This window comes from Necator americanus, chromosome II (genome assembly GCF_031761385.1).
Source record: "Necator americanus strain Aroian chromosome II, whole genome shotgun sequence".
Lineage (NCBI taxonomy): Eukaryota > Metazoa > Nematoda > Chromadorea > Rhabditida > Ancylostomatidae > Necator > Necator americanus.
The window spans coordinates 36102327-36115749 of record NC_087372.1 but is presented as its reverse complement, the minus strand read 5'-3'; the positions used below and the strand labels follow the sequence as shown (position 1 = coordinate 36115749).

Here is a 13423-nt window from a genome sequence, read left to right as displayed (position 1 = left end):
TGTTACTCACCACTTGTACCAGAAGTAGTTCCATTTCCCCGTCCTTCAACGCTACAATTAAAGACAATAACCCGAAAAAAATAGCAAATAACATATTTCGTGTCCCCGACTTGCTGAGCATACCTGAAAGTAATCGAAATAAGTCGGTGGATGCATCGCGAGCATGTTGAGTATAAACTGCAGTGAGCGGCAAAACAATGAATATTGGTGGATCATCTTTTTTGAGAGAGAGAGAAAGAGAAAGAGAGCGGAGAGAGTCTTTCTACGCCCATTCGTTCTTTTTTTTCAAATCATCGCTCCGTGATAAAAAAAAATAGAAAATAGAAAAACAAAGTAAAAAAAAATTCAAATCAGCACTTCGTGATAAAAAATATAGAAAATAGAAAAATAAAGTGGTCGTGATATTGATTAGGTATTAATAATAAACAAAAAATAAATAATAAAAATAATTAATAATAATAATTAATGAAGTAAAAAAATAAAGTGGCTGGTTGATCCTTCTACGTCCAATTGTTCCATTTTTTTCAAATCATAGCTTTGTGATAATAAATAAATAAATAAATAAATAAATACAGGAACAGTGCAATATTACGGCAATACATTAGCATTTTATGGCAGCTACAGTATATTTGGACATATAGCCGTGCAATTAAATCTGCATGACATCGACAGATGGTAAACTGACGCATCGTCACGGCTATGGCGTGACTTTCGGTGTTCAATGGGAGCGTGTAAGATATTATCAGCGCAAATTAAAGGAGTTTATAGTTTTTTTTTCTCTGCAAACATTTGTCAACGTAGGCCACTGATAAAAGCTTAACATTTTTGCGAGAAAACAGAAAAACTATTCATTCTCCTCAAATACCAGTGTTCTTAGGATTTCCACTATGTACGCGCACGTGTCACGTACTTTTAAACAAATATTTTTTCTTCTTCTTCCATTCCATTCTCTTCACTTCTCTCTGATCCGGTTAATTCGTTTGTTGCATTCGATTAAGGATTTGATGGATCAACTTCCGGGGACCGATTCTCACTTCAAAAAATCTCCTCCAAATAAATAATCTGTTTAGTTTAGCGTCACAGTGTTTCTCACATTTCTCTGATCGTTTTTTTTTTCTTGAGAACGTTTTTTTCCACGCTGGGAGGATCCTCCACTTTCTAGACAATAGTCGGGTCAAAGCAGAAACTCGGTCCAGTTGCGTTAGCGGCTGCGCTCAAAGAGGCAAAGCGAAGCGGTTCCGAGGATCAAGGTGGGACTATCGCGAATTGCAGCCATTAGTAGTAGTGCTAACAAAGGTCCCACCTCGGTCCCAACCTGCGCTACGCTTCACCCGGCCGCTTTGAGCCACAGCCATTTCCTGCAACTGCAGCGAACTTCAGCTCGTTTTAAGACTTTAAGACCAACGGCACTTTTATCTATTTTAAATCAAGTAAGAGCTCCTTAAAGTTGAAAAAAGGAACTGGAACGTTATCGATACCCTGCAGTTTTTTGATCTAATAAAAAATGACTTATAAAGTAATAGAATCTGATAGATATATAATTAATAAACAGTTGTAACAAAAACTGTTTAATCAATTATTTATTTATTTATTTATTTATTTATTTGTTTATTTACTAGGCGTTGGCTCGATGGCGTCCCAAAAGGATCTGGGACCGATGAATACATATAAATACAGAAACTACAGAGTGAAAAAGCAGCGAAAGAATGGAATGAGCAGGGACGATTAGTCCCGTGTACGATTTCGGCACAAGGATAATTTAGTGATCAAACGCATCCAAAACTTAGGAAGTTAGGTATTAAGACCTGAGGAGTTATAAGGTGTGGGTAAGCTATGGATTTTAGTGGCATCTATTAACATCAGCCAGCAGGTTGTGCTCTTAAAGGCATCACTCCACGAATCTGAAGTGGTATGGATTTCAGATGGAGTATTCGTGTACGAGATAGTAGATTATGGAGAGGGGGTGATTCCGTCCATTTCTTCCTAATTGCCGTTGAAAACGGCCCGGAAGATACGAATTCGAGCGTTCCGGCGCGCTATTTTCTACAAAGAGTTCGATTGGAGCGCGCCAGCCTTGTGTACGCGCGCATCTTCCTAACCGTATTTTACGGCAATTAGGAAGAAATGGACGGAAGAACCCCCCTCTCCATGAAATACTATCCGTATACCAATACTCCACCTAAAATCCGTACCACCCCAGATTCGTGGGGTGATGCCTTTAAGTTAGGAAGTTGTAGCTACAGCACCGGCAGTTCGGCAAGCGGTTAGCGGTTACTCTCTCACCTCAATCTAACGGGGTTTATGTAGAGATGGAAGCACTACTATTATAGACTTGATAAAGAAGAAGTAGCAGGGAAACACCAGCAGTGCCAGACCAAAAATTTGCGTGTAAGGCTTTGCGGACTGTACTTGTCTGATCCCTGCTAATACAGTGAAGCCGAGGTTTAGTAGTAATAATTAATAAAAAGAAACTAATAGTAAGCTAATAATAGGGTGGGTGTAGCGCAGTCGGTTAGAGGTCCCGCTTCCTGCACGATTGATCGAAGGTTCGAATCCGCCCTAGCGCTCACCAAGCCTTTCATCCCTCCGAGGTCGATAAATTGGTACCAGACTTGTCTGAGAGGATAAAAACACTGACTTAACACATTGGCTAGACACCGCAAGTCATTGCTTGGGTCAGTTACACGTTCGTAAACCTCAAACGATTCTGAATTGAAGTGAACGTGGGGGCGCATCCCAAGCGGATTGATTAACGCCAGACACTTTGTCCTTTTATCAAGCTATTAAAGGCATCACCCCACGAATCTGAGGTGTTGCAGATTTCAGGTGGAGTATTCGTATACGGGATGGGAGACTATGGAGAGCGGGGTGATCCCGTCCATTTCTTCCTAATTGCCGTAAAAAACGGCCCGGAAAGTGCGGCGCCACAAGAGGCTGGCGCGCTCCAGTCGAACTCCCTGTAGAAAATAGTGAGCCAAAACGCCTGAAGCCGTATCTTCCGGGCCGTTTTTTTACGGCAGTTAGGAAGAAATGGACAGAATCACCCCCCACTCCATAGTCTCCCATCCCGTATACGAATGCACCACTTGAAATCCGTACCACCTCAGATTCGTGGAGTGATGCCTTCAATAATTTGTAATATTATAACCAATCAATAAAGTAACAGATATCTTGGCAGCTTTTGATGGTAAATCAGAAATGATGTGCCGAAATTTTTGGAAATGCTTGCAATATTTTCCTTCTCTTCGAGTAAAAAGTAGAAGGCGAATTTTTTTTCACTTCTTTTGTTGAAGGGAGGTAAATAGCAAGTGATATGTACTTGAAAGTTTAGCTTACTGGTTAAAATATAAAGGATACAGCGTCTGGCGTTAATCAATCCGCTTAGGACCTTCGCCACCACGTTCAATTCAATTCAAAATCGTTCGAGGTTTACGAGGAACGTGTAACTGGCCCCTACAGCGACTTGCGGGGGCTAGGCGATGTGTCAAGTCAGTGTTTTTTCCTCCCAGACGAGTCTGGTACCAATTTATCGACCCCAGAAAGGATGAAAGGCTTGGTGAGCAGTAGGGCGTACTCGAACCTCCGATCGATCGTGCAGGAAGCGGAACCTCTAACCGCTTCACTACACCCGCCCCTTAGCTTACTAGTAGTGGAGGGTTTTAATGTCGAACTCTGCTTTGCAAGGTGATTATTTTTTCGAAGCTACGGATAATCGGCTGAGAAATTATCCTCGAACGTTAGCTGTTATTTATCACCAACTATATAGGTGGTATCCTTGTTTCATCACTATCTTGTCCTGTTGCCGACACTAATCCTTGAAAACGTCAAACCATTCAAGGTGATGGGGAGAGAAATTTCAATGAAAGATAAGAGAACCACTTTTTTTCACGTTTAAATACGATTATTGAGACACGTACATGAGTTCTGATGTGGTTTTTGTGGAGATATGTGTGTTTGCACTTTCTTTCTTTCTTCAAATGTAAGAAACTGTAATCCAATGCACAAACACGGTATGTGCATCTTCGGAAATCCTTAATGTATACATTTTTAAAAAAGTGCCGAAAAGAATTGAATGAAATGAACTTTTGAATGAAGAAAAAGGTTCTGGCACATTGTTTGGATGGTTCAGAGAACCCCATCCAGATGACGTACATGGTGTCGCAGTCAAAAAAAAAGGAAAAAAAAGTGGACTTCTCCAGGAATCTTTTTTACTGCGATGAACAGGCAGCGACTTCATGTCCTGCACACCTGGAGGTTCAGGAACCGTGAAGAGTTGGATCATCGTCGAGCAACACGATTCCACAATCAGGGAGTATTTGACACAACACCGACCGACGAGTGACCTCTACCGTATCCGCCGCATGGTGCTATACTCCTTTTTTTTGCGCCCCAATTATCTGACTACATCGACAGAAAATGTTTCAGGGGAAAAAAACTTTATCGTACCATTGAAATCCTACATCGCCAATTTCGTGGTATACTACTTTTAATGACAAGATGTCATTCAAAATAGTATCACCAGTAATTCTAGAGGATGCTCGAAGTCCTTCTTTGATCGGTGAGCGTTGTGAGCGAATAACTGCGAACACGTCGATGTATATTCTGGGGTGGCTGCGTCCCATAGAAGTTGAAGTATCCGTGTGGAAAATCCTGTATTTCAAGGAAATTTTAAGGTTTAAAGGCATCACCCTACGAATCTGAGGTGGTATGGATTTCAGGTGGAGTATTCTTATAAGTAGATTATGGAGAGGAGGGTGATTCCGTCTATTTCTTCCTAATTGCCGTAAACAACGGCACGGAAGATGCGACGCCGCACAAGGCTGGCGCACTCCAGTCGCTCTTTTTAGAAAATAGTGCGCCAGAACGCCCAAAGCCGTATCTTCCGGGCCGTTTTTTACGGCAATTAGGAAGAAATGGACGTAATCACCCCCCTCTCAATAGTCTACTATCCCGTATAAGAATACTGCACCTGAAATCCGTACCACCTCAGATTCGTGGAGTGATGCCTTTAACTATTTATGATGACTGTTTTTCGATTCGGATATCTTTATTGTTGAATAAGAATACAAATTTCAGAAAAGTAGGAGAGACGCTTACGGGACAACCTACTCCATGGATCCTATTATTATTTGAGGAGTTCACATGTGTTAGTGCAACAACGTGAGAAGCGCCTTATCGAAGAACAACCCAACATAGAAGGGAACTCAAAGAGGATGTTCTTTGAAATCCTTAGAAATTGTGAATAAACCCCAAGAAAGATGTTGAAAAGTGTTTCAGTTGGTCTGTTCAAAATGAATGAGGTTATTGAAAGCGCTGGTAGGAACAGAATGAGATTCTGTGACTACAGAAGAGACGTTCGAAAAAGTAACTCAGCTGTGGGGATGGTTCAATGATTTGTGATACAGTAATCTAACTTTTTTGCTGATAACAACCTCTTTGCACAACGACACATCTTTTTTGTATTGGTTTTTTTTCTCTTGAAATTTGAAATAGCGATTCCTCGCTTATCGCGTCAACTCATAGTCGTGTTTGTAAAGCAATGAATATGTAGAATTCCAAACTGGAAATTGGATAACAGAACTTAGAGGAGGGCCAAAATTTCTTGCTACACTCCCTAATTTTCGGCTTATTCACACGTTGGATACGAAATAAATCCGTGAGATACATAACGTAGCCGTAAAAACAATTATTGTTGTTGCTTGCGCAGCCACAATCTTTTTCTTTCTTTTACTCTTCAAAACTTTTTTTCGGTTTTTTTTTCTCGTTTTTTTTTTCTCTCGTTTTTTTTTGTCTTCAAAATTTTTTGTCGCACACATCAATTTCATTACTGAAAAATATTTCAATTTCAGATTATTCTAAACAAAAAACGCAAACAAACCAATTCGTGTTTGTGGCTGTTTGTGGCTTTTAAAAACACGAATTGGTTTGTTTGCGTTCTTGTGTCTAAATTGATCTTAAAATCGGAATATTTTTTTACTAATGAAGTTCAAAAATATATTCGTATTATATCCTGCACTTGCAAAGTGGACACAGATCTCCCTACCCTTGCTACCCTTGCGTACGAGTAAACACGACCCCCCCTCCATCCTCCTCCTCTCTTACGACATACGATATTTACCTCATATACAGTCATGACATGTACAGTCGGATCAAGACGACCTGAAACTGTCTACAGTTACGTTAGCGCCTGCGCTCGAACTGGCGTGGTGGAACGAATCGGTTGCGGTCGAGAGAGCACCCTCGCTGCAGCCGCACTGCAAAATGAAGCATATCGAGAACTTCGCACTCCTGTCCTAGACACACATTGAGAAAATGCGACGATTACAATTAAGTAAAGAATAGGTGAAATTTCCCCATTTTTAACATATGTCGCAATCGACGTGAAGAGAGAGGTTTGACAGGGTGATACAGTCCCACCTTAAAGAATTCGATGCCACTCTTGAAAACGTGATAAGACGTTTGGAATGAGATGAAGACGGATTGAATGTTGACGACCGGCACTTACATCATCTTCGCCTCGCTGATGACATTGTTCTGATAACATTAAAGGCATCACCTCCTTTCCTTGATCTACGATCCCGTATACGAATACTCCAACTGAAATCCGTATCACCTCAGATTCGTGGGGTGATGCCTTTAAACACTAATCAGGCGAAATGAATGCTGGTGGGATTTGACCAGACGTGTAAGAAGATCGGTCTTCAGATGAACCCGGAAAAGACGAGATTCATGAGGAGCGGATTGGTTTCTGATGCCCCATTCATACTCAACGTAGCAAATCTAACCGAATGCTCCAGCTATGTATATCTTGGCCGGGAAATTGAAATGACGAATGACTTGGCCTCCGAGCTGTACAGGAATGAACGAGCGCCCTGTGGAGCATGTAAAAGCATCGAGGATGTTGTGAGGAATGAGTAATCCGGTTATGAGCCCGTCCATTGAACACCACTCTTCTTCTGGCTTTGACTCCTCGACCTAGACGTTGAAAACCTGGGCGTTCCGCTACCAGGAGGAAAATGCGACCAGCGAATCACAGAAGATTCTCTCACCGATCGAAGAGACCCTGCCTCATGTGTCAAGGAAAGTAAAATTAGGTGGTGCGTACACGTGATGCGTTTCAACGACAACTGTTGAACCGGTGCTGTGAGCAAATGAATACCACGCAATATCAAACCCGTCGCAGCAAGAACGTTCGACCTGTGGTCAGACCTCTCCATAATGTTCTTTTATGCAGGATATAATCCTCTTCGTGTTGCTCGCAAAGGGAAGCCACTGGCTGCCCTTGCGCACAATCAAAACAAATCGAAGGATTACTGATGCCCACTGAACAAAATGACGAACAACGGGAGGACAAGTGATACAGGTGATCAGTAAAAGAAAAAAATGACAAAGTGTCTGTCGTTAAAGGCATCACCCCACGAATCTGAGGTGGTACGGATTTCAGGTGGAGTACTCGTATGTAGAGTAGATTATAGAAAGTAATACACCTCAAATTCGTTGGGTGATGCCTTCAATCAGATGTCATAGGCGCAATTCTGTTCGACAATCCGCTTGGGATTCGCAACGGCGTTCACTCTAATTCAGATTCGCCTCAGATTTACGAACGCATGTCTAATTTATACAATGACTTGCGGAAGCTAGCCAACCTATTAAATCAGTGTATTTATTGACCAGTCTGATATCAACATGGCGACCTCGGAGTGATGAAAGGGTTGGTTGGCTCCAAGGCGGTTTCGAGCTTTCCTCGACCATGCGCTCGTAGCTGATCGTTCCAACTGCGTTATAGCCGATTGAAATTCACAAAGAGTACACAAAAATCGTTCAAAGACCAGGTAAAGACTCACCTCTAAAAACATGACTCACCAGAGAACAAAATGAGGGTGAACGATATTGTGAGTCGGATCAGTGGCCATCAAAAGGTCTCGTATTCACTCACTGATTATCACAATAAATCGCAATAATCATGCGAGTTGGATCAGTGAATACGGGTCTCAAAACAACACGCAAATCAAGGACAGCAGATTTTCCACAGTTGAACTAGGGGGATTCCATGCATACGGGAAAAAAGGACAATAAAATGACGAGGCGAAGCGCGGGTTTCGGTGGAAATTTTTGAATTGTTTCGGAATTTCAACGGATTTTTTTTCCTTCAATTAAACAAAACGTTACATCCATGAGACTTTGTTGGAGAACAGCTCGCAGATTCTATGAAAGAGAGAAGTTTGCTAATAAGTACACAGGTAAAACAACCTTGGAGAGTTTGCTGACAGACTTAACGAATGACTGAGACGGATTCAGCCGTTAAGTAAACATCAATGTTCAGCTTCATTTAAAAATAAAAATTATACTTAATTTACTCTTCAGAGAGTTTAATGGCTTTTTAAGGCAGTGTTTTTTTTTAGTTCAGTTGAGTTAACCTTAAGTAAGCCGTTCAATACAATGACAATACATAATGCAATGATTTTCAAAATTATTTATATTTTTTAATCGTGATCCTCAGCACTAGAATGAATGGGTAGAAGTGAATCAACAATGCCCGTCACTAGCCATATCCAGATCAAACCCAATGATCTACCAATCAATCGGTTCTAGGGCGAAACGTCCGGCGAGTCTTTCGAGAAGTTACGTACGTTTCTCGATCTCGCCCAACTATCCTCTCCGCTCCTACCTTCAATATTAAATATTTCTATTTTTCTGAAATTTTTTTCTGTCTTTATTTCTTAGATTTCTTGTTTTCCACGATCGACACTATGTCAAGACTCCTATATTATGCTTGAGTACGCTTGATTGGTCAGTTTTTCTTTTCAAAACTTCCATTTTTTTCTCTTTCCTCCCGAAACGAATTCTAAGAAAAATTCTGAAAAAAAAAAAATTCTAAAGAAATTTGTGAAAGAAATGTCTTAAGAAACACAATAGAAATTCTTTAAAAAACACTTTTTACGGAAATTTCCAAAATTCTTAATCTAGTCGACATATTTCACATTCTTCCATACAAATTCTGCTTTAAGATGTGCCTATTCAAAATCAGGACAATTTTTTCAGGACTTTTTATATCTTTCTCTTTTTAATGACTAAAATTACTTTGAATTAGGAAAAAATAACAAGAAAAATTGATAATGACGTTAAAAGATGATCTATGCGGTAGTGAAATCCACGGCAACATATTAAAGTTCTAAGATCGCTTCTAATAGGATCGAGAAGCTGGGAAAGTAACTTTTAACACATACACATCCAGGTCCTACGCTAATTTCGGATCTTCTGAAAAGTTTCCGGGAAAAAATTCTTCACAGCCATTTCCGCTATGCTTCCACGATCAGCTAAATTTATTTTCTTGCAAAAGATAGATTTAGGTTTAAAGATTTAGCAAATTTTCTCTAGATTAGATTTAAAAATTTGTAAGATAAGAAAAGGCCACATGAACTTTTTCATGATCGTTTTCTTTCGAACAATCAGCAACAGCGGCGGTTAGTTGGCCGCGAGAAAAGTGAATCCGGACATGATATGATACGGTAGTAGAATCGTACTAAAAACATTCTCTGAGCGTGTGCGTATATATATATATATATATATATATATATATATATATATACGCGTTGGAATAAATGTTTCAAATTCAAATTAGAAATATTTGCATTTAATGCTTTAGTGCGCAAATGATGTGATTTGCCCCGAAAACCGATTAAAAATGCAACTGTAATACTTTTCAATAAAGATGAAGAATTTACATAAACCTCTCTTCAAAATTGTCGCTATTTTCCTATTTTTCATCGTTATTGTGAGAATCCTGGAATCGTTAGGATATCGTAGGAATAATTTTATTTCGTAGCTCAATTGCACATAATTTTTCTTCCCGAAAAAAACTTGAATTTTGTGCTTTTTGTTTTTTTTTTGTTTTGAGAACGAATTAAAATCAAAAATATTATAACTGAAAAATAACTGGAAACAGAGAGAATAAATCAGTCTTTGATGAGCCGATAGGGCATATGGCTTCGACTCGTGGTTCCGTGACACGTCCGTCACGGATTATCAACCGAAATACGACTGTACTTGATGGTTTTCTCGCGTAAACACCCGTACGAATGGACATTTCTGGAGGAAATATCTAGAAGGGACCAATTTACTGATTCAGGAGAGAACTGGGATGGTTTTGTGTCAAAATCATCAGAAAATCAAAATATAAATCATCAAAAAGAAAGAAAAGTGAAAAAAAAGGAAAAGAAAAAGAAAAATTAAAAAGAAAAGTATGTAAGCAATTTGAAGTTTTCGATACATTCCTTAAAGTACAAATAAAAAAATTAGATAAATGTATAATAAATAACAAAAAATAATTCACTGGTACATAGAATGATACCAAAACAAAAATTTTTTTAAAAAATAGCAAAGAATAAAAATGAAACAAAAATAAATAATAAATAAATAATAAATAAAAATAAAAATAAATTAATAGTAACAAAAATAAATAATGAATAGCAAATAATAAAATAGAAATAAATTAATACGCATACTATTTTAACAGAGAAAAAAATATGTAGGTTAGCTCTTTGGTTGAAGGCTGAAATCGGTTGATTTCAATAAAGAACAGATCAGAACATACGTGTCCGGTGGTTCAAAGGGAAAAGGAAAAGAGGAAAGAACGAAACGATAAGAAAAGGGGAAAGAAAAGTCCAGAAAATTATTCTAAAATTTCACATTAACGCAAGAAAAAAGCGTCACTAAACGAGAGACACAAACAAAAATTATGTTTGGCGCGTGTACAGCTAGCTATGTATATGTGAAATAATCGTATCATTATCGAACGTTCCGGTAAAACACGAACACGACTGTGCGGCTGAACGAACGGATGGAATAATTTTCGATTTTTCGACTTTTTTCGGGGGTTTTGATGGGATTTTATGGGATATGTTGGCGATATGGTTCCTCTGTCTCGCAATATTGACCAGATGATTTAAAGGCGGATGTGTATCACGAAACTGATGTGGCACGGAAATTCAAAGAACGAAAACGTAGAGTTAGTTCCCCTTAGTCGTCTTGGAAAAGAAAAAAAAGGGAATGGTTTTAGTTCCTATGAGTTACGATAGAACGCGACTGGCGTACATGTTATGGTTCCCTCAGCAGCATATTCATTGGTTTTAGTTGAATAGGTCACTGAGGAGACCTCATCGATCGTTGACCGCTCGCTCGTCGACCGCTCGCTCGTCGACGCGACGCGTGCATCCGGGTGGCACGTTCTGACGCACCTCGTAGGAGTTAAGCGCGTTTCCCACGTTATCCTTAGCAGTGCGATTAGAGGCAACAGAAAAAGGGTACGCTCAAACTCGTAACCTAAAGCCAAACCCTAAGTCGTCCCGCCTTTATGAAAAATATAGTCCTTCTGGGCACATCATTAGCGAATTTCACCAAATTGTGATAGTTTTTCGCTATGATTCTTAAATAGAATTGAATTCCACTAGCCGTAGATTTGAAGCTACACCTACGTTTTTTATTTGTCCATATAGGATAAGTGGATGAGGTCTACAGCACTAATCTATTTACTTGGGTTGCGCCAACAGTTTCGACTTTAAAGACATCACCCCACGAATCTTAGCTGGTACGGATTTAAGGTGGAGTATTCGTATACGGGATAGTACATCAAGGAGAGGGATGCGGCGCGTGCACAAGGCTGGTGCGCTCCAATCGAACTCGTTGTAGAAAATAGCGTGCCGTAACGCCCGAAGCCGTATCTTCCGGGCCGTTTTTACGGCAATTAGGAAGAAATGAACGGAATCACCCCCTCTCCATAATCTACTATCCTGTATATGAATACTCCACCTGAAATTCGTACCATCTCAGATTCGTGGAGTGATGACTTTGATTTAGAATCGCTTACAGTTTTAGGAACCTGTGCCTAGCCTGTACAAATGACTTGCGTGGGCGAGCCGATCTATCAGATCAGTGTTTTTCATCCACTCAGATCAGTCTGGTACCAATTAATCGATCACGGAGGGATGAACAGCTTGGTTGGCTCAAGCCCGGTCTCGAGCGTTCCTCGGACTTCAGTCGCAGTCGCGGTGGGGTCGACTGCGCTAGACCCGCCTAAAATACACTACGATTGGAATTTGCTGGAATCATATTATTAAAGTCGTCACGGAAAATCAGCAAAGATTCCTCTCTGAGGGTAAGAATCACCAGAGAACAAAATGAATGTGAACGATATGAGAAGAAGCACAATCAGTAGTCGTTTGATATCTAAACGACAGATAATCCAATGTCAACAGTGTTATTCCCTTTTTCAGCAACCAGAATTCCATGTATACGGGGAAAAAGGACATAAAATGCGATAAAGCGACACGACACGTGTTTCGGGGAGGTGCAGAGGAGGTTCGAGAATCGCTTCGGATTCCACGGTTTCACGTCATCAGCCCATCGATACATCATGTCTGTGATCATATCATACGGCTATCCGGTTACTGAAGTAACCGCGAGGTGATTTACGGTCGCTGTGTCCTCGATTTGGGAGGCCACCCCCTTTATTTATTTATTTTATACAATCATTGATTACATCATTATTTATGTGTTTTTCATTACATTTCTATTATGTTTCTATTTTTACTTTTATTTTTTACTTTTTTTTGTTTTTTTATTATGTTTTTCATTACATTTTTAAGCACGGAGTATGAAAGGATCAAATAAGACAGATATATCCCATAAAAATAAGAAAATGAGAAATGAATGAATGTGATGCTCGAAGGTCTGAGGTTATTTATTTATTTATTATGCTAATATTATTCATTATTGTTACTTTTTATTATTACTACTTATTTATTTATGCATAGCAACATCTAGTAATTCAAAATTTTTAAAATAAATAAAAATAAATAAATACAAAATAGGAAATAAATTTTTACGTGGGTAGTTTCTTCTTCGGATTGAATCAAGATTAATCCATGGTGAACGGGTCCATCATTACAGTTGAGCGGCGATACTTACTCAGTCTCATGACGGAAGGTCCGTCAATTTTCGGGATCCACGAAGGTCTGAGGTTAATTAGCAACAGCTTTGTTTTGGTTGTTTTTGTTTTTTTAAAAGTTTTTCCTAAGCAGTTCCGCCCCCCCCCCCTCCCCCCAATATACGTGAGTACTGATGTCGAAGGTAAAATATTTTAAGGTCAGCTTAAACTTCTGGGACAGGCACACGCACACGTAGACGTACACACAAGCTACAACTTATAGAATAAAATAAATTATATTTTATTAAAAAAAAACTTATGACTATAAATGGATAAATTAATTATAAATTATAAAAAAAACTACTAACTTATAAAATTCATGGATTTGGGAACAAAATGGAATAAAAAAATAGAGAAATGGAAAATATTATGCACATAACGATATGACTAACAGCTGAAGACTAACTCTAAAGCTTTGAGAGGGGAAAGGGGAAAGGC

At 39.3% G+C, this 13423-nt stretch overlaps 1 protein-coding gene across 2 annotated transcripts in view; it reads right to left on the bottom strand.

The window, feature by feature from the left end:
• The window catches only part of RB195_020543 (uncharacterized protein), a gene marked incomplete at both ends in the record, with an annotated part of 29669 nt that overhangs the window by 11178 nt on the left and 5068 nt on the right, over nt 1–13423 (bottom strand). Inside the window, 4 exons of one of the 2 annotated variants that reach the window (XM_064188894.1) lie at nt 11–123; nt 4520–4650; nt 11867–11920; nt 11991–12072. In XM_064188894.1, coding sequence (XP_064044773.1) covers nt 11–123; nt 4520–4650; nt 11867–11920; nt 11991–12072 — 380 coding nt within the window. Of the gene's footprint in view, nt 1–10; nt 124–910; nt 948–4519; nt 4651–11866; nt 11921–11990; nt 12073–13423 lie in introns of those variants that run through there. The other variant, XM_064188893.1, reaches the window with a different exon arrangement.